This window comes from Ascidiella aspersa, chromosome 3 (assembly GCF_963924565.1).
Source record: "Ascidiella aspersa chromosome 3, kaAscAspe10.2, whole genome shotgun sequence".
Classification (NCBI taxonomy): Eukaryota; Metazoa; Chordata; class Ascidiacea; order Phlebobranchia; family Ascidiidae; genus Ascidiella; species Ascidiella aspersa.
The window spans coordinates 3,407,772-3,430,102 of NC_139449.1; the positions used below are offsets into that span (position 1 = coordinate 3,407,772).

A 22,331-nucleotide genomic window follows, 5' to 3' on the forward strand; every position below is an offset into this window, starting at 1 on the left:
ACTTCCTGGTTTGTTTTCGCTATAGAGTGTTTCGTCTTAAAGCAGCAACACTAATAATGACTGGAGGTATTGACATGAAATATGAAGCTAATTTGCATACAAAGTTACACGAAATTAGACGAGGACACTTAAAATATTGTAAAGTCAATTGAAAGCTAAATAAATCAATCAAAAACAACCTAAAATGATACAAAGTATACTTGAAATCTAAAATATTTCTTTGTATTTGATATTTTTGTGCCTTTGTTAACAAAACATTGCGTGGAATTGAATAAATTTGTTAATCCTAATGGTTCAAAAAATGAGTTTTACACTGATACTGTCATGAGGTATTGCCGAAACGTCTGTAAACTGCGAAATGTCAATTTTATCGAATATTACGGCTTTGATATTTTTATTGAAATTCCTAACAAAACGTTCATTGTATTCCAAAGTTTATATTTTATGCCAATAACTTTACTTAAAACTAGGGAAAATGTTTTTGACCGCCATCATTTTACCGGCCCAAGACTGCTCAGACATATTTAGTTTCGACAACGAAATCCCGGGCCGAAATGCTTTGGCCTTCCGACAATAAAGGGTTTTCAGTAAAATGGCTTTACTCGAAGTCATTTGGACTAAAGACTTGACTTGGAGTTAGGTCATCTCGATCTTAAGTGTTAAAAATCACTTTTTGTAAAAATAGTCGGTCATTTATCTCAATTTTTAAAACTACAAAATTTGCTTGGTATTTGTTACGTTTCTGTGTTAACCAAAACGAAAACATGGCTCGAAATTTAATACATTGCGTAATTTTAATAGTTTAACATTCATTTTTGTGCCAGTAACTGTTTGATGGAAGAGAAAATGCAATTGACTTTTTTTAAATGGTCCTGGCCGGCTTTCCAACAATTAAGTGTTTTTAGAAAGATCACAGCGTCGTTTTGCACAACAGGACTCAAAACCTAAACCTGCACATTGTGCGCACATTGTGCACTTGCGATATGTACGCGAACCAAAACGCGCTCAATGTGCAGCTTACAATGTATTAGTGCACGTAAAAGAAATAACTTCATATTAAACGATTTTTACGAATATGTTTTTGTATTGAGAAGATCAAGTAATTCATGTTATCTTTCGGGCATTCCTTTTTATTATTATATATTTTTTAATTGAGTCCCAATTCTATAGATTTCCGATTATATGGGATAAATTTACTAAAACAACTAAGTTAGAAACTGGAGGTAACTAAACCTGCAAATTTAGCCGTAAAAAAATATTTAAACGTTCCTAATTTTTATCTACTCTGCTTATGTGGTCATGGTTATGACGTCATTGGGTATCGGATTGTGATATTTTTTGTCCACGATATTGGTTATCGGAATAAAATGTCAAGTTTTGTGCACCCCTACCCAATTGCATGTTGATAGGACCTTTTAAACGTAAGACAACACTTCTTGTATTTAAAGATTTATGTTTGACCACTTCTAATTCAAGTGCAATATTGCATTTTAATTTTGTTGACTAAGAAAAAAATTCGTTAGAATTAGTTGAACATTGAATAGCGATACGTGAGCCTAGATTGTTTGTTTTTTAAATGACCAATGACTCCTTAAACCAACTTTCGTAATTAGTGGCTCGATCGACCTCTCTGATTCACTGCATTTAAAAAATACAAGCATTTTTATTTATTGTGAAATACATTTAAAATGAGTGATTGTACAACGTTAAGTCAGGCCATAGTTCCGTAAATTTAAAAAACTTGAACACAAAAGTTAATTTTACAAAACCAGAAAATTGAAGGCGTCACGGCACGCATATAGCACAAAAACAAGGAACAAAAAATACTCACTACAGGGCGAAAACCAATCGTAAGATAAAAAGTTGGAAATGGTCGAATAGAAATATTTTAAACGGAAAACGCAACCTAAACTGCAGCAGCAATATTTGCGAAATACTTTAAGCAAGATTATAAACGAAATACTATCGATAGATAGGTAATATGAAAATGCGATAGAAAAAAAATAATGTTAACCTCAAATGACAAAGGAAAATGGAATGATAGTAAAAATAAATTAAAGATGAACAAAAAATGAAAGGCTATTGAAATAAAAACATCAAAAATCAATGGGATGGTTTCCATCACTAGGGGTCGCGCGGACCGACTCAGATGAAGTCGCATTTTTTTACAATGGCGATAGGACTGAGTGTGGCACTATTTGTACGATATTTGCTACAAATACAACAGTATAGCAACTAAACAAGTGTATTTTTTGAATTATAGATTATTATTTATTTCAACTAAATCAAACACTGTTAAAGAATCCAACAACTTAATAAAAAATGCATATAACAAACTAATTTAATCAGCGAGCACTAGAGGTAGAAAATAAACTTTTACCTGTTAGATCACTTGGAAAGCAGCATCTGCTTAAATTGTATTAGAGTACCAGTTTCTTTAGTTCCATAGATTGTTAACCCAGGGAGAGAATGCATAGCAGGTTTAATATTACCAAACAAGTATTTTCTGGAAGTTTACACAAAATTCTCGCTAACTTCAAAAAATTATAAACAACATTATTAGTAAAAATTGACCAGTATATCTAACTTCATTATGGTAAACCCTTACACTTGGTAAATGCATGCTAGTTCAATGCACTACTGGATCAATAACTAGAAGCTTACCCCAAAACATACCACAGCCACCTCCAAACTTCTCGTGAAATATTTTCTGAGTGTGACAAGCTAAAATCGTGAACTAACTTAAATAACAATCCAGTATTTGATTCGGGGGATGGAAAAGGCGTAATTTACAACAATTTATTGCCAGGACAGTTTGATGACTGGAAAACGCAATATTCACATACATGTCTTTGCGATAAAAAACAAATGGTCTGATAGTGACTACAGGGATAAACTTCAGAGTTAAACCGGTCAAAATGTCGCAAACGGCCTTACTAACTGAATTATAATCATTATCTTATAAAAATTATTTATATCTTTTTTATAGGTTTGGAATTAAAACAGACAAATCTGGAAACATAATTTCTACGAAGGAAGATTTAAACAAGCCTGCATTAAAAAAACACTTTTAATCATGTTCTTGATGTCATTTACTACAGTTCACAATCACACCTAACAAAAAGTCAACAGTTTTGCTTGTTTTATTAAACTTCATAATACGCATTTATTTTTTGTATGATACAAAATGAAACAAAATTGTACAGTGGATCAAAACGCTGCGAATTAAATTGATGCTTTGCAAAAAGTACGCAAAAACATTCTACTAAATTTCATATTAACATAAGTACAATATTATTCTAGAGATTTGACTACTATTTGAAAAATGATAAGATTCATTGTAGTTGTGAATTATTCGTAACATTGGAAACTGACAAACTTCTTTCATTGTCCTGGCGTTGTTCCACAAATATACGGTTTCTTTGTCAAGATGTAAGATTTCAGTTCTGTAGCTAAAATATTCTTTGGAATGCAGCAAGTACCTGATTTTTCAGCCAAAGACACAAGCTTACATGATATTGTCTGCTCTAGGGCTCCAGGCTATATTTATTCAACTTTTGTAAAACCACATGGGGTCACTTGTAAGAAAGGTTATAATAAGATAACATTTACAGAATTACACCTATTTCAAAACAGTATAACAGTACAAATAGTTGGTTGTTTCAAAAGGATGTGGATCACTCGAATATTTTTCTATGATGTGAGGTATCTTGTATCAAGAGGTGTTAAATTAATGTTGAGTACAAAAGAAATATCTGGTAAAAAAAAATGACTGTAAAAAAGTGTGAAAGAAACAGCATGCAAAATGCAAAGTTATAGGTTAAAAAACAGCAGTACCACAAAAAACTACAGTATTTCCTCATAAAAATGCCTGTTTCAGCTTTGTTCGAAACTAGCTGGCTTTAAATATTCTAATCATATTTTATTTACAATTTAAAGTTGACGCAAATGCTTCCTGGTTTTACGCGCTCGCAACTGTTCATCTGACTCACGCAACGCCTCTAGTGGTGGAAACCATCCCATTACACTGAAGGGAAATTGAAGACGAACGTAGAAAAATGCTACAGAAACATAAAAAAATGTTTAATGTTAAATATGTAATACAGAGAAAAAAATAGTAACTGAGAATAAAAAGTAAAGGCATACATTTATGCATCATCCAACAAGATAGAGAATCAAAAACACACTAGACAACGTTCCCAGCTTTCGTTTGCAATTTTTCCACATTAATAAATTGCAAATTGCAAACCTATTTTTAGCCACGTTAGAATAAAAACTCTTACCGCAAAACTGTACACTTATTTTTTTAGCTCTGCACCTGAATGTATTCATTTTTCTTTTCGCCAAAGACTTCGAGCAACCAATGCTTGTTTAACAGCCCTGCAGGTGACATTATCTGACGTGGCATGCCATAGCATTGTGATTTTACATTAAAATATTGCCTTTCGTGTTTGTAAATATATATTGCAGATTTTCTCATACAATTTTAAGTAACAAAAAATCTGGCGAGAATTGCGCGGTCCTTATCCACGGAGACCGTTTTTCTTTCAATTGTATATCTTCTGGTAAGAATTTAGCAAGTACAATCCTACATCTGCATGTCTGTCTGTTTTTAAGTTCGATAATAATCGGCTGCCGGACAAACAGCGCCTTACCATCACAAGCTGTGGAAAAGTGATCATGGAAATCAAAGTGTGAACCTTTTTAGCCACTTTCGGCGCACGTACACATGAAGAGCACATCAAACTCACGTGAGGTGAACATTAGATGCAGATTTAGTGCACATTTGGTGCAAATATCGCAAGTGCACAATGTGCAAATAAATGTTGATCACCAGGCAACAAGAAAGTTGAAAGAAGGAACCTTGGTGCACGTATGACAAAAAAAAGCAAATCGTGCGCACAATGTGCACGTTTTGTTTCGTGCACATATGACAAATGCATATCGCGCACACAATGTGCACGTTTTGTTTCGTGCACATATGACAAATGCATATCGCGCACACAATGTGCACGTTTTGTTTCGTGCACATATGACAAGTGCACTTTGTGCGCACACAAAGTGTGCACGTTTTGGCTTGGAGTCCGTCTCCTTTTTCGGATTGGCAAGGGTTTAACCGAATATTTATCGAGTCGTATCTGGAATTCCAAAGCGAGCGCAGACAGGGCGGCCGATGTGTCACTTGCGACGCAAGGTCTAAGCATTATTGACGTAATAATCTGCAGCGATACGTCATAATTGCATAAGCGCTCGCACAAGCAGATGTTTTGTGATGCAATTTGGCGAAGGTCGACAAGCGACTCACTCGTCGCTTCCTCGCAGAAACTGGATTAGGATAGATTGCGCCGAGGGACACTTGGAAATAAAAGCGCCTAACTGGTGCAATAGCGATATGTAGGGGTTAGATGGGCATTTTGCGCATATTCTGCAATGTTAGAAGATTGTCTGTAACGCCTACCGTTGAAATTTTGCCTATTTTGACACGTTGAAGCGAAATCGAGTTGTTAGGTAAAACTTTAGAGTTTTAAAAACAGGCCAAACACAGAACTTTGTTTAAAGGATGATGTATTTCGTCCGTCTGGTGAGTTTCATTATGTTTTTTTAAAATGAAAAACAGTTGGCAGCAGCTTTTTGACTTTCCAATATCTGCCAGTGTTGTAAAGAAGTCATTTTGAAATGATTTAAGTCCCAGTCAAGTCATTTGCGAAAAGACTTGGGTTTAAGTCAAATTGTTTTTGAAAGAGTCAAATTGTTTTTGATTGCTCACGGTCCCTTAAAAATATACACAAAATAACATTTGTTTTTGATGGTATCAATAGGATTGGTGCACTTGCTTCTTTGCTATCAGCTCTGCTATGTTAACCTCTAACGAATCATATATTTGAGTGAAGCAATCACAAACGGTTTTAAAACCGTGACCGTGCAGCCCACAGTGGCAGCGCAGGAAGCTGTAAAACGTAACTTTCGTTAGCTGCACAATGCCACACTATGACGTCACAATGGACAATTGAACTCAAAGCGTACAATAACGTGAAAGGACAAATAATCAGCTCGGTTTGGAAAACTAAGTTGCCTGAAAGTTTACTGCACAAAAAGCTTTCTGCTTCAGAAGCGTCGTGTTGATTTTTTGTTGGGTTATTCGCGGTCCCAGAAAATTGTCTCGCTGACCCCAAAAGGACCGCGGACCCCAGTTTGAGAAACACTGGTTTTAAGGTTGATGTATTTCGTCCGTCTGGTGAGTTTGGTTTTGCTTTGTAAAAATTAAAACCAGTTGGCAGCAGCTTTTTGACTTTTGAATATCTGCCAGTGTTGTAAAGAAGTCATTTTTGTCCCAGTCAAGTCATTTGCGAAAAAAAGACTTGAGTTCAAGTTGAATTGTTTTTGAAGAACTTAAGTCCAAGTCAGTTTTAATAAATACCAAGTGAAGTCCAAGTTCATAAATAGAGCAAGTAAATCAAGTCATCAAATCAAAGGTTAAACTATTAAAATTGGCAAATTAGTCCGTTTATGAGCAATGTTTTAGTATGTCTAACTTCATTTTGATTTTTTATCCCAAGGCGACAGGCGTCTTGTGTCCAATTCCAGCCTTGAAATCATACTTTTGGCAACTTAAACGAGATAAAATTTTTGTTTCACTTTGCGTAAATCAGTAGGACCTTTGTAGCATAATGGTTGGAGGTTGTAGTAACATAGTATATTGAAAATGAATAAAGAGTTATTCGAAACGTTCAAGATGATATCTACTTTTGTACGGGCTTTGATATTCTGATTAGTAGGATCTTTGTAATTTTGCAGTGAATTACATTCAAAGCTAAACTTTAACAAAAAAAACTTGCAATTGAGAAATCGGCTTAGACCTGGACTAAGCTTGCCGTTTATTGACAATGACCTGTCTTGGACTTAAGTTAATTTGTAAAAACTTGACTTGGACTTCATTTTGAAGTCACTGGCTTACAACACTAAATATTAAGGCTTTTTATAAAGTTAATTGGATAAGATTGACAGTGTTGTAATGACTTAAGTGCTCTTAGGTCACTGTTTTTACATGACTTGCCCTTTGACACACAATTTGTTTGACTTGACTTAAGTTTGTTGGTAAAATGACTTGACATGGACTAAAGTCATTGTGTCAAATGACTCGGGTTAAAATAGAGATCAAATAGTTTTCCAATATTTTGCAACATGTTTTCCATTTTGCAAACAAACAACAAAAGTGCCTCGTAACTGTCAGTTAAAACAGCAGTTAAAAAAATCGGAAACTGTTTGTGCGCAATTATCGGATTTAACGAGGCACAAACACAAATATTTTACTATTATTGCTCTCTGCTGGACTGTAAAGGCGCGCTGTATCTTTTATTTTATTTTACAAACTAAAGAAAAGTAGCTTGATATAATGAATTGCAAAGCAAATAAGGTCGAGTGGATCGACATCATCTTGAATAAGACGTTTCGATACGAACTTGTACAATATTCAGTTGATATGACTGTTATACCGTAATGCAGTGGTTCCCAACGCATGGGTCGCGTCGCCTGAATAATTTTTTGGGTCACTTTATTTGAGGCATAACATTTCTTGGACGAAAAGATAACAATAAAAAGGGTTAAAACATGAAGAGATCTCAAAACTGGAAATTTAAATATAATTCACGAAGCGTTTTATGTCGAGACATCGGAAAGCTTTCTAGCATGTTCGTATAGTTCAGGGATGTCCAACCTGCGGCCCGCGGGCCACATTGCGGCCCGCCTGAAGTTTTTGTGCGGCCCGCTAGTCATTTTCAGTCCCAAGTAGTATTTTAAACGTTCAATATTAGCCTAATTAAAATGTACCAGTTAGCGTTTAGGGGCGCACTAATAGTATAACATGGGTAAAAAAAAAAATATATATATATAACTCTAAAGGCCCGTTATAACTCTAAAGGCCAATACTTAAATTTGAAACTTAATAGGTTCTGCGGCCCATTAAATTGTTTCAAGTGTCAATGCGGCCCACTATAATAAAATGTTGGACATCCCTGGTATAGTGCAATAACATTTCACAGTTTTCCTTTTAATTATTGTTATTATAATATTATTATTATTCTTGTTATTGATGAGTGACCTATATTTTAATTATTTATTAGGCTTACGAAAAATGGCTAAACGATCATACAATAAAGATGGTAGTTGAAGCCGACATGCCGCTATATCCCAAAAACTCATTGGCAGCAAGCGAGCACATCTCATTCGTGATTTAATAAATATACTATTTTCGGAAAAAGTTACTGCTTTTTTAGTGCAGTTTGTTTGTAACGCAATCTTGTATGGCTTTTAAAATATTGCGACAATTTGCTTGGGTCGCAAGATTTTACCGAGCTGAATTTTTCTTATCAAATGGGTCGCCTTAAAAACGAGTTGGAAACCACTGCCGTAATGGATACCAATATATTTTTAGATAGGCTATGCACGGATCTGTAATTTAGCTTGATAATGAATTGCAAAGTCGAAAAAGGTTGAGTAGCTCGGCAACAACTTGATTGAGATGTATCGAAAAAAGCTACATTACAGATCTGTGCATAGTCTATACCCAAGTAAAAAATCAGATTCTTACGTATCTCTCGGCACCCTTTGGCATTAGAAATGGCACTTCAGGGTGCCGCGGCACCCCGGTTGAAAACCACTGCGGTTTAACGCAATGAGGTTCAGTAAACCTCGCAAATAAATCATTTCTTTTACTGCTAATTAGAAAAGGCAGGCCGTTAAAACACGTTTAAACCACTTAGAACCGAAATGAATGTTTCATATAAATTAATTTAGACCTCTTTTCTCATATTAAAAAATTTACATTCAAGTAAAATAAAGTAAAAAGTAAAGTAAAGGGTGAGTATGTAGTTGCCGTAGTTTTTTTCCATTTACCAGGAATATTCTAGAATGTCAGTATGTGTGTGCGGAACAAAACCAGTCGCACTTTTTTAAATGAAATTGTTGAACAACGAATGTAGGGATGTCTTGATACAGTGACGGAGAATAAAATATTACATCTGTAGTTTTAATTAGTGCGCCCTTGAAGAGCTGGTGCCGCAACTTGTGGTAGAACCAGGGTACAAACTGCGAATCGGCAGGAGGTTACTTTTTTTACTCTTTTATTATGGCGTTAGTGTAAACTGTCAACATAAATAGTGGGTTTAATTTTAGTATTAACCGCCATATAAAAAACCCAGTGTTATACCTGGGGGAAAATTACAAGATAGGCTACTACCATCTGTGATCAGTGACGTCAGGTAACTAAGGGAAACCAACTTACTCTTTGTAGCATAATAGTCGGAGGTTGTAGCAAGATGTAGTAAGAATACTGTAACTTCTCACTGTGTTCTCACTCAGAGCACGCTAAAAATAGCTATCATACAACAAAACAGTTATCGTTTCGCGCGAAACAAAATAGCTGTTTTTCTCGTTTCAGGATAAAGTTAGCTCGCAACGTTTTTAAACGAGAAAACCGGTCGGAATTTGTTCAAAATTTGTAAGTTATATTGCACCGATTTTTGACAAGAGTCCTGATAGTCCGGAGAAAAGAGTTCCGCATTCCCGACAACAAGTTTGACCTTCGTAATCATGACTAAATTCGAGGAAGCGCCTTTGAAATCGAAAAGAAGTCTAGTTGACGACGCCAGAGAATCTTCTTTAAATGGAGGTAAGAGATTATGTTTTCATTTATTTTTTAACAGTGTTGTACTGACTCAAGGTAATAACTTGACTTAAGTGAATTTAAGCCATTGTTTTCAAATGAATCGACTCGACTTGTCGTTTAACAAACAAAATCTTGTCTTGAAGTTGGTCGTTGTGTCAAAGGGTATAGGTACTTTCATTAGCTATTTTTGATTTAAATTGAGTTATTTATCTCAATTTATACACTTAGAAAATTGCTTGCTGTATATTCGGTTTTTGTTAGTTTTGCTTACGGCTTGCCTTGAACTTAATTTATTTTTCTAATGTCTTGACCGGGATTAAAGACTTAAATTAACCTATTTACAAACCTATCTTTAAATAAAGATATGGGTGCTGGACGGCGTTGCGGTAAAACAAATTTCGTAGGTGCGCCGTACCGCTACAAAAAATGTACTTTTTTAACCAGGGCATGATCTCTTTTCGCTTTTTTTTAGTGGCATATTTGAGATTCCAGTTGCATATTTGCGCACTACGTAAAAACGACATAAGGCTACGTAGAAATACATAACTTGATTTAGGCTCCAGTTATGACGTAACTTTGACATCTGTCTTAAATATATGCAAAACAAGATTTCAGACATCGAAAAAAAGTGTTTGTTTTGAGTGTTTAGTTTAAACGTTTTATTATGACGTTACTTTGTCAAGTGTTTAGGTAAAAAAAATAATCCACCTTCACCCCTGTTCGGAACCAAAATAACCGATAACTCTTCATTGCGTCGGTACGAAATGTTGATTTAAAAATATTCGAAAAGATGGCGGAAAAAAAAATAGCATGACATGTTAGAAAAAGAACATTTTACCGACGTTCTTTCATCACTGGTACTAACTCTATTTGTAGTTTAAAAAGGCTATGTTTTTAAGAGGTGGTTTGAGAAATCCCTTTGAATCATTATACAACCTTAAAACACAAGACATATGAGTCATTTCTTTGTATGAAAGTCAAAAAACTTGTTTTGTACAAATAAAACAGGCAAGGGCAAAGATAAGAGCACCTGCTTTTAAACCTTTTCAAGCGAGGCAGCGAAACGATTCATTTGATTTGAGGCAATACATTTTTTACGATTAAATGACTAAGGTTGATTGCTCACATAGGACAACAGGCAATAGATTTGTAACGGACAGTTTTATTTATCTGGTTATTTTAGTTTATAATAGCGTTGTTGTGATTCTGTACCTATGCATTGCGGTGACTTTATCTTTCAAACGATATTCCCGTATAGTCCCATGTCTGCTGATATGCTTCTGTAACTTCGTTCTTGGGAGATACCGCTCTGTCTCTCGTCCAAGGCAGAACAAACAGCTCTGGTCTCCCTTGCTCCCCTCTTGGTTTAAACCATCTGATATGGACTAAACTAAACAATCTAAAAATACGCCTAGTAGCCGGCAATATGATGTAAGATGCCGTTCCGACAGCTTAAAAAATCGTCCCGGCAGCTTTAAAGGTTGTTTGAACTTTGTTATGTTGCAGATATGGGAAGCGACCATCTCGAAATGTTTCATCTTTTCTTTCGAAGCTCGACGAACATGAAAGAAAAGCAAGCTGCTGACGACTTTTTAAAGGTTCGTGAAAATTAATTTGTTTTTAAGAAAAATACAACTACACCTGATTGAAGGTATGTCGCCAGCGATAAGATTTATTTGACGATCATTATATTAAGGAGAAAAATTATCGCTATAAACTACAATCTATCGAAATTCCTAATGGTATCGAAATATAATAAGAAGTATCAAAAATCCTAATTTTGTTAACAATCGGCTATCGTTATCGGAATAAAGTACCAGACAGTAAAAGTCCTAATTTTGTTAAAAATATTATCTATCACGTAATAAGAATATCAAAGCCTATACAGAAGTAGGTATCATTTTGAACGTTTCGAATAAATCTTTATTCATTTTCAACATAGAGAGAAGTCACAGATGGTAAGTGTATATATACCGCTAAGGCAGACGTCAGAAAGAAGAAAACGTGGAGAGATAGACTATCTAAACCGGGTGTGCGGCGATTAGAAGGTTGGTCGCCGATAGCAGATAAGGCCATCCACGTGATCAGATGTTAAAAAGATAGAGTGGTATAGAAGCTTGGTCTGCGTTAATTTCCGGGTTGTGCCGTGTTATTTCTACCGTTTCCTTAATCAAAAGACGACGTCTGCCTTAGCGGTATATATACACTTACCATCTGTGACTTCTCTCTATGTTGAAAATGAATAAAGAGTTATTCGAAACGTTCAAAATGATACCTACTTCTGTATGGGCTTTGATATTCTTATTATATATCAGTATTGGAATAAAATAAGTTAAGAAAATATACCGGGAATCGAAAATTAACAAGAACTATACTCCTAACTTTGTTAAAAACATCGGGTGTCGGAACAGAACACAATGTATCGGACATTGCTACTGTTACTAAACCTAGTGTTGTTTTGTTTAAAGGACCCCAACGTCATCATCCTGTACAGCGAGGAACGGAAGCAACGAAGCGAGGTTGAGTTTGGTGGATTGCTAGTCTGCTGTCTTGGCTACAGCGAAAACGTGCTGGGAGCGATCAAACAGGGTTCAAAGTCCAGCTTTCCGCCTCGGATTCTGTCGCATCGTCACTGCGCCGGTACGAATAACACGTTTGATCACGTTTATGAGCATAATGTCTAGAGCAGTGGTTCTCAAACGGGGTCCGCGAGACAATTTTCTGAGACCGCGAAGCACCCAACAAAAAATCAAAACGACGCTCCTGAAGAAGAAAACCTCTTGTGCAAAAATATTTAGGAAACTTGCGCTTTCACAGCAAGCTGATTAGTTGTTCATTCACGTTATTGTACGCTTTGCGTTCAATATCACGTTATTGTACGCTTTTGCGTATTGTCCATTGTGACGTAATAGTATTGCATTGTGCTAATGAAAGTTACGTTTTTGCAGCTTGCTGCGCTGTCACTGTGAGCTGTACGGTCACGGTTTTAAAACTGTTCGTGATTGCTTCACACAAAAAAAGTGATTCCTTAGAGGTTAACATAGCCGAGCTGATAGCAAATAAGCAAGTTTACCCGTCCCATTTATACCATTAAAAACAAATGTTATTTTGTGTGTATTTTTAAGGGACCGTGAGCAATTTAAAAAGTTGTTGAGGGACCGTTGCGCAATATCAAAGCCCATACGGAAGTCGGTAGCATGGTTTATCTGAAAATGTTTTTAGAGATGACGTTGTAAATTTGCGTCACAATACAAATTAACTTAGTAGATCAGCCGCTCCAAAAAATGTGAAAGTGAAGTGGAGTCTAAATACATTCAGTGAAAAAATATTTTAATTTTATTAAACTTTTTCTTTGAAAATTTGATTTTTTCTTAAATATACAGTTATCTTTCAATTAGGCTTTCATGGACCCCCTGAAACGAGTTCACGCACCCCCAAGGGGTCCACGGATCGCAGTTTAAGAACCCCTGGACTAGAGGCTGTAGTAAGACGCAGTAACAACATCAAAGCACATACGGAAGTTGTTAAAAATGAATAAGGGTTTATTCGAAACGTTAAAAATAATATACTTCTGTATGGGTTTTATATTCTCAGCACGTCATACGTTTTAATCGGCGGTTTGAAAGGACAAACATAAAATACAAAACTACTCTACAGATAAAAACCCACAGCGTCACACCACAATAAGCAAGAAAAACCAATAAAATAAAACACTAATGGAAAAAAATACCAAAGCCGAATATGTCGATCAAATATGCAAGCAAGACAGGCTAGCAAAAACAACTATAGTCTGTAGTAAGGTTCGAACTCAGTAATACCGGGATCGTCGCTCTACTAACTAGGCTACACATGTTCAGAAAGGAGCGAGTCGAGAAACAACCATACGCCAATGCTTGCCTCATTCTTTTAGTACAACCACCTTCACATTGAAGGGGAGATCTGCAGTAATCCAAACGGACCATCTGTAGCTAAAAAACCCACACCATTATCATACCAGCAAAAGTAACGGTTCTTAAAACTGCGAGCCAGGTTTCTTAGTCGAAAGTGAACACGTCCACTGTTTATTTGTCAAAATTTTCGAAAAAACTGTAATTGTAAAAGAAGTTTCTTGTCAACATACGGAACTGTAAAGATCAAAAGAGTATAAAACGTTGGTCCGTACAGCTGTTTTGGCGTTTGGAATTTAAAATATTTTTTTTACTGAAAACACAGCTCGTACTGTTGTATCTTTAACATCTTCAGTTATTAAATATTTCCTTTTTTACGCGTGTCCTCCCAGTGCCTTGGTTCCCGCGTACGTTGAGCGACTTGGACAAGTGCGTGGGCGTGGAAGAAACTCACCCGAGTTCAAATGATCATGAGTACATCAAGCGACGAAAGGAGATCGGAAAACTCGGCATCAACTACAGGCAGTAAGTGGCAACAAGAATAAACCAACCTTCTTAATTTATCCAAACACTTCCAACTTAACTCTAACCCAGGGGTTATTAAACTTTTTTTACCGCTGACCCCTCAATTTTTTTTTGCTTTGCAAGGACCCCGGTAGACAAGAAATGCTCTAAAATGACGTCATGAATTGACGTAACAATACAAATAGACTTCATGACTCTGTTATTTCGGTCCTAAAAATGTGACAGTTAAATGAAGTCTAACTATACATTCATTGCAATACCGTTTAATTTTTAGTTAAATTGTTTTCGTTTAAAAATTAATTACTTGAAGTATACACTAATTCTTCAATTAGGCCTCCATGTAGCCCCTAAAGCTAGTTCACGGACCCCCAAGGGGTCCATGGACCCCAGTTTAAGAACCCCTGCTCTTACCGCACCCATTGACCACCCCTTAATTTCAAACAAGGGCAAACAGCACTCACAAATAAATTACTGCTGGTAAACGTTTCATACGCTTTCCAGACATTTAGGTCTTAAAGTTCGCCTTGAACTTCATAAAACATTGAAAAGTAACATTGAAAAAAAAACTTAAAACATTGAAAAGGTTGTTTTTAACCGACTCCGCAGCCCTGGCGCTTGTGTGCAATTTTTTACACGCAAAAAAAATTGTTTGAGATTTTTTGCGAAAGTCAAGATCGTAAAAAATATCATAGCGAAGTTACTTTATTACGAGAGGCTTCATCCAAGATAAAGACGTTTGCGTTTCTAACTGCAAAAACCCTTTAAGCTAAAAACGGCCACCGTTGAATAGTTTCAGGTTCCAGGGACGACGAGACAGCGCGCCGTATATGTGTTCCCAGTCATTGTGAAGAATCACGTTTCAGCTCTTTCTTTGTCCAAAACTTGCGTTGGTTGGTGGGACGCGTTTATAGTATGCTGTCTTTACTATTGTTCTCTTGGGTTGAGACATAAGCTTGATGACCACCAACCTCGGGATCCAGGGCGTTACCGAATTGAAAAAAGCGTAAACCCAGTAAATGAAGGTCGACATTTTTAAATGTTTTATAAGTTCCCTTGACAAGCTTACAATGGAACCTTCTAAGCGTGGGCAAGATTTTTACCATTTCCTTATTTTGAAATATTATTTTTCGACGAGGTATTGTATTTTACTAATTTAGGTAAATATATCGATCATATCAAAGCCCTAAGTGACTTTTTAGGCTAGGAATACGAATTTCCGTTTCAACAAGTTTTTTTTTAATTATCCACCTCGAATTGTTTTCACAATGCTCCAAATGAACAGAAAACTACCATTTTAAATTACCCATGCATTGTCCGGACAAAATTTGTTAACTAATAAAACGGTACTAAATATAGTGTAGCAGTTGAGCGAACTTTAAACAGTAGCGTTTCTAACGGCATAAACCAGGGGTGTCCGACATAAGGCACGTGTGCCAAATGTGGCACGCGACCTAATAAAAAGTGGCACGCAAGCCCCCAAAATACAGCCAATTATCAAAAAAGCTAAATTTGTTATACAGCCAATTGTCATTGTTTATTGACAATACAAAACAATCCCAGCAATTATATGACAACAAACAATTATTTCTGATATTATAAAATACTGTTTTATTTTTTGTATGAAAAGAGCTTTTAATATTAGAACAAAAACAAATGGTTGCTAAACTTTGGCACGGAAAGAAGTTCTAAGATAAAAATTGGCACTTCGGTATGTTTGAGTTGGACACCCCTGGCAAAAACCCTTTAAGCTAAAAACGGCCACCGTTGAATAGTTTCAGGTTCCAGGGACGGCGAGACAGCGCGTCGTGTATTTGTTCCCAGTCATTTTGAAGAATCACGTTTCAGCTCTCTCTTTCTTCCAAAACTTGCGTTGGTTGGTTGGGACGCGTTTTAAATAAACCAAGCGTTACCAAGCGTTGAACGAAGAATTCGCAGCGACAATCTTGCTCGTATCTCACCCCTCTCGCTTAATTAGGTTCAGTGACGACTTACAAGCCATAAACGTCCAAGCTTGGATGTTCATTTCCATTCTTGCACCCCATTTTACAGGATCCAATCTTACAGCCGACCAATACTAACACGACAAGAATTTAACAAAAAAGATCTGAAACATAAGAAAGCGGCAAAGCAAAATTATTATTATTATTATTTTTTTTTTCTTATCATTCACGTTTCTGTCTTGTTCAGCGGCGACGCCTTCCCCGCCGTACAGTACACGGAAAGCGAAGTAAATACTTGGAGGACCATCTACAAGATGGCAAAGAAAAACCACCACGGATTTTGCGTCGAATACCTGCATGGTTTCGAGCTGCTGGAAAAATATTGCGGCTATTCGTCGGAATCTATCCCACAGCTGGAAACCATATCGAACTTTTTAAAAGGTATAAAAATGCTCAAAAAACAAGCTTTTCGCACAATATAGTGCTTCGCATTGTTGTAATGACTTAAGTCAGACTAATGCCGTTAAGGATTTAAGTTGTTTTCCAAATAACTCGACTTGCGCTTAACTTGTTTTAAAATGGCTTGACTTGGACTTTATTGTTTTAAAATGGCTTGACTTGGACTTTAGTTGTTTCAAAATGACTTGACTTGGACTTTAGTTGTTTTAAAATGGCTTGACTTTAAATTAACTTGCTTCAAAATGACTTGACTTGGACTTTACTTGTTTTAAAATGACTTGACTTGGACTTTAGTTGTTTTAAAATGACTTGACTTTAACTTAACTTGTTTTAAAATGACTTGACTTGGACTTTAGTTGTTTTAAAATGGCTTGACTTTAACTTAACTTGTTTTGAAATGACTTGACTTGGACTTTAGTTGTTTTAAAATGACTTGACTTTAAATTAACTTGTTTTGAAATGACTTGACTTGGACTTTAGTTGTTTTAAAATGACTTGACTTTAACTTAACTTGTTTTGAAATGACTTGACTTGGACTTTAGTTGTTTTAAAATGACTTGACTTTAACTTAACTTGTTTTGAAATGACTTGACTTGGACTTTAGTTGTTTTAAAATGACTTGACTTTAACTTAACTTGTTTTAAAATGACTTGACTTGGACTTTAGTTGTTTTAAAATGGCTTGACTTTAAATTAACTTGTTTTGAAATGACTTGACTTGGACTTTATTTGTTTAAAAATGACTTGACTTTAACTTAACTTGTTTTGAAATGACTTGACTTGGACTTTAGTTGTTTTAAAATGACTTGACTTTAAATTAACTTGTTTTGAAATGACTTGACTTGGACTTTAGTTGTTTTAAAATGACTTGACTTTAACTTAACTTGTTTTGAAATGACTTGACTTGGACTTTAGTTGTTTTAAAATGACTTGACTTTAACTTAACTTGTTTTGAAATGACTTGACTTGGACTTTAGTTGTTTTAAAATGACTTGACTTTAACTTAACTTGTTTTAAAATGACTTGACTTGGACTTAAGTTGTTTTAAAATGGCTTAACTTTAACTTAACTTGTTTCAAAATGACTTGACTTGACTTAAGGGCGCTGATCTAGAATCCTGCCACAGCGTTGAAACAATTTTTAAAGCAACGCACAATATTTGGGTCAGGGTGTTGGTTAGTGTTTAGGTGTGAGTGGGTCAAGTTTAATACAAAAACACTACAAAAAATGCCACTAAATCGTCCAAAGCGTATTTTAACACGACAAAATTTCTAGCGAGCTTTTTCATCCAGGCCGAACGGGCTTCCAACTGCGGCCGGTAGGTGGTCTCATTTCGGCGCGCAACTTTCTGGCCAGTCTGGCCTTCAGGACGTTCCAGTGTACCCAGTACGTACGTCATCACGCCTCGCCGGCGCATACCCCCGAACCGTAAGTGAATGAAATACATGTATTCGTATTGATGTATGTTTGTTTCGTATTGATGTATGTTTGATATACATGTGTGTGTGTGTGCGTAATATTGTTAAGCTATGAGTGACATCTAGACCAACGCCCAACAAACCTAATGTTAAAAAAACTAGCAGAACAACAAACTTGTTTCTTAAAGTTACCCGGTCAAAAAACGTAGATGACCCCTTAGGTCAGACCTGGGCAAAGTACGGCCCGCCAAGGAAATTTGTCGGCCCGCCTCTTATTTTCCTTAAAACACTTTCTTTTTATCGGTTTTGATTCTGTGAAGAAACGTTCACCTTGTCCACTTTTTGTGTCTAACTTTCTACGTGTTTCTATGCAACTTTTTAGCTGTTGGACCAGCGACCCCGACAACTTGATAATAAATGCACTTATATAAATGCGCATATATGTTCTCTGCGCTTTATGCGTCACGTTCACCTTTAAATTTGAATTAAAGATTGAATTTTAAAACAAATAGCCGCAATTTTTTTCGCCATATTTCAAATTCAACTTCAGTTTCATATTTGTGGCAGCTCCCATATAACGTAATAACACGTTTCCTAATATAGATTGTTTTATAGCTCACATTATGACGTCATATTCTGTGTTGAAATCCTATTTTTGACCCTGCCCGCCACAAAATTCATGCCTTTTTGCTGCCAGCTAAAGAAAAGAAATGCCCACCCCTGCCTTAGGATAGATCAGCGGTTCTCAAACTTGGGTCCGTGCAGCAGTGGAGATATTAGTCTTTAGGTTTTTCAACATTAAGCTTTAGCGAATGTTTTGAAACATTAGTCTATAAAGATATTATCTTTCATCATTAGTGTCTTTAGTTATGCTTTATTATTCAATCCTAAATAATCTATTAGCCTGTCCCTACCAGCGAATTGTTCGCACTAGTTAGAAAGTTGATACAATAGAAATAATTATGACTTCACTAGTGCACCACAAGTAACATGGTTAACTGCCCCTTGAAATTTCATGGGGCCGCGAAATATCAAATTAAATGCAACCGGTTCACCAGGCAAATTGTTAGAAAAGTTTGGGAACCGCTGGTAAAGATCACTAATATTTTCGTGCCCCGCTTGGCCATAAACGAAGTTCAATGGTCGTTTAAATTAGTTTACAGTCGGTGACGACTTCTTTTGTTACCACAGCGACTGTTGCCACGAGCTACTAGGTCACGTGCCGATGTTCCTGGATCCTATCTTCGCAGATTTTTCGCAGGAAGTTGGACTAGCTTCCCTGGGAGCAAGTGATGAGGACATTGAGAAGCTTTCCACCGTAAGTTGATCGCTGTTGAGAAGTGGAAAGAAAACGAAATTTGATAGGATTTACTTAGGTGGATTCAAGTCTGAATAACGTGCACTTAAAATGTAATTTTCCACCAATTCCCTAAGTTTGCTACAAGTGAAGATGATAAGGAAGAAAGGAAAACTAAATTTGGCTTAAATCGGACCCTAGAAAAGGTTTTATTGTACCGAACCACTGCTGATTCCTAATTGTGATGCTTTGATGACAAATCTAATAGTTTCTACGTTTAATTCAGCTTTACTGGTACACCGTTGAATTCGGATTATGTCGGGAAGACAAGGAAATAAAAGTGTACGGAGCAGCACTTATTTCGTCCTTTGGCGAATTTCAGGTAAAAACAATAGTTGACTGTTGCCTTTTGCATACCTATTAGTTTAAATGGCAAAAACTCCGCTTCTAGAGCTTCTCAATTGACCTGTGATTAGACTCCGACGAAATTCAGGATTTTAGTAAATTTCCAAAAACCAAACAAGACAGGAGTTTGACAAAAAAGTTCGTGCTTTTAAACCCAATAACTTTAAAGGCGGTTATTTTACTTCAACGTAACTTTTTACCGGTTTTATCGCCATGGATATTTTTTTATGTCGTTCTTGTAAAATTATCAACAAATATGCTAAAACAGTTTTTTGCCACAATTTGATTTGCTGTGATGGCATGAGGTATTGCTGAAACGTCTGTAAATTGCGAAATGTTGATTTTATCGAATATTATTGCTTTGATATTTTAATTGAAAATACATCTAAATATATACTAAATAAAAAGCATACGTAAATGTATATGTTTTTTGTCGTATTAGCACGCTTTGTCGGATGTTCCCGAACTCAGGGACTTTGACATAAACAGCACATGCTCCCAGCAATACCAAGACCTTGAGTATCAACCCCTCTACTACGTTGCTGATAGTTTTCGAGACGCATTGAAACAAGTCAGGTAAGTGCAGTAGTTGGTTAATATGAAGGGATGTGTAACGTTTTAGGCCCATACTGACCAAATGTGTGGATGCAGAACAAACAAGTGAGCCAAATATGTGTACCACGAGCAAGCAAGTTTGCAGAATTTTCTTTTGGGAAGGCAATGGAAAAATGTCAGATATGACGTCCCAAAGTTAGGTCAAAACATGATGTCAGAGAGTTATCAAAAGCTATGTTACAAAGATGTTATCGCTACGCGCAAAGCAAAAAAAAACGCAATTTTATCGTTTAATTTCTAAAACGGCAAATTCAGATTTGCGCATAGAGTGAAATTTTTTGCATCTATATCCAGTTAAAACAGGCAAAAAATCCAGTTATTGGCTTTAATTACGACATAAAAGTCCACTTTAGTCTAGATATTCAACATTTTATTCTACCTGGTACACCGCAGACTCACCGAATCTGTTGATATATGATGTAAGTACAGATCAAGCAAGCATTGGCGTATGGTTGTTTCTCGACTCGCTCCTCTCGGAGCTTGCATAGCTCAGTTGGTAGAGCGACGGTCCTGGCTTAACCGAAGGTCGTGAGTTCGAACCTCACAACAGGCTAGTTGTTTTTCTAGTCTGCTCTGCTTGCATCATAGATCAAGAGATACGGCGAGTCTGCGATGGCTTTCTGTGAACTAATTATACGTAAGCTGTAATCGTTGGTCAAAACGCTTTGAAGGGCCAGATCTCAGTTATTAACACACATTTGTGTGAATGTTTCATTGAATTTTTCCACCTGATGATGTTTATTGGCATGGCGATAATGTCTATTTCTTTGAATCACCAAACTCTTTTTTATTAAATCCAGGTATTACTCGGCGAACTGTATGCAGCGTGCCTTCAAAGTTTCTTATGACAAGGAAACCGAAAAAATAGAGGTTTCTATGAATCTTGGCTCCACCGACGATTTGTGAATGGCTTTAGTGTTGCTCTTTCTCTTCTATTTTGTCGCGATGGCAACTTTCATTCAATGCAATATATATCTATATATACACTATACTAGGGATGTCCGATGACATTGTATGAGATCCGATACCCATGTTGCATTATCGGCACTCGTCCGATACTAGGTATTGGCGCCGATCTGACACAAAATTTTGGAGCATAATGGTTGGAGGTTGTAGTAAGACGTAATAAGAATATCAAAACCCATACAGAAGTAGGTTGCATTTTTTACGTTGCGAATAACTCTCTTCATATTCAACATCTACATCTGTTGAAAATGAATAAAGAGTTATTCGAAACGTTTAAAATGATATCTACTTCTGTATGGGCGTTGATATTCTTATTACGTGATACCAAATTAATTTAGGAATTTTAATAATTTGTCATCCAGTGCAGCAATCTCTACCTTTAAAGTTTAATTCATTAAAAATGATTATAGGTTAACACATGTGATGGGAAGTAAAATACCTAACGTCGAAGAAACCTGAAAAAAATGTCTTTGAATTTTTTAATTTAATCTATTTCATTTGATAAAGCATGGTAATGACGTCAATTTAAGTATCGGCTATCGGATTTGAATCTAAAGTATCGGACATTCCTAGTATATACTAAGCCTTTTACTGTCGCCGAAAAATCAATTAACTTGCCTAAAAATAATTTTTCCCTGCTTTAAAATGTTTCGAATTGCTTTAAAATCATTTCAACTTGCCAATCATAAAAAAAATCCTTTTTAACTTGGCGCCAATGAGTGCAAAACGTAAAGTGTAACAACAAGGATTTTTGATCACTTTTTAGTGTCTTTGGACGACCATTTATGATTTTTTAAAGTACACATGGTAGCCCTAATATTTACGTAGCCTACAGTACAACGTGATGCCTTACTTGATAAATGCAATATGCTAGTTGTCCTGGTGTTGTTTTAATCGAAAGAGTTTGTTTGAGAAACACTATTGTATACAATTCGCTTATAACCTTAACATTACATACATACATATTCGAGTGCGCGTTACATATACATCACAATACAATGCACGCATCACCATATATTGCACTAGCATGTATACAAGTCTGTAAAGTAGTGAGAGATGTTGTTCTCCTTCCACGGCCGCCAGCTCAGCTCGTAGACGCGCTGTTGCAGAGATTATTAACTTGATCGCGAACTTGAGCTCTCTGCTTGATCTTCGG

The 22,331-nt window shown here is 36.1% G+C and overlaps 1 protein-coding gene across 1 annotated transcript; it reads left to right on the forward strand.

The window, feature by feature from the left end:
• Positions 1-11,181: 11,181 nt before the first annotated feature.
• On the forward strand, positions 11,182-21,306 carry LOC146158124 (tyrosine 3-monooxygenase-like). The gene is made up of 9 exons (XM_083384738.1): positions 11,182-11,262; positions 12,133-12,304; positions 13,944-14,076; positions 16,264-16,457; positions 17,767-17,902; positions 19,084-19,210; positions 19,476-19,571; positions 20,037-20,170; positions 21,010-21,306. Exons 1-9 carry the CDS (start codon positions 11,194-11,196, stop codon positions 21,113-21,115), a joined length of 1,167 nt encoding a protein of 388 aa, XP_083240864.1. The 5' UTR covers positions 11,182-11,193; the 3' UTR covers positions 21,116-21,306.
• Positions 21,307-22,331: the final 1,025 nt, after the last annotated feature.

Excerpts from the sequence above, each read along its gene's own strand:
- LOC146158124 (XM_083384738.1), top strand. The coding sequence starts at position 11,194 with ATGTTTCATCTTTTCTTTCGAAGCTCGACGAACATGAAAGAAAAGCAA. Across the intron at positions 16,458-17,766 it reads CATATCGAACTTTTTAAAAG|GCCGAACGGGCTTCCAACTG; the intron begins GTATAAAAATGC and ends TTTTTCATCCAG. Across the intron at positions 20,171-21,009 it reads GACGCATTGAAACAAGTCAG|GTATTACTCGGCGAACTGTA; the intron begins GTAAGTGCAGTA and ends TATTAAATCCAG.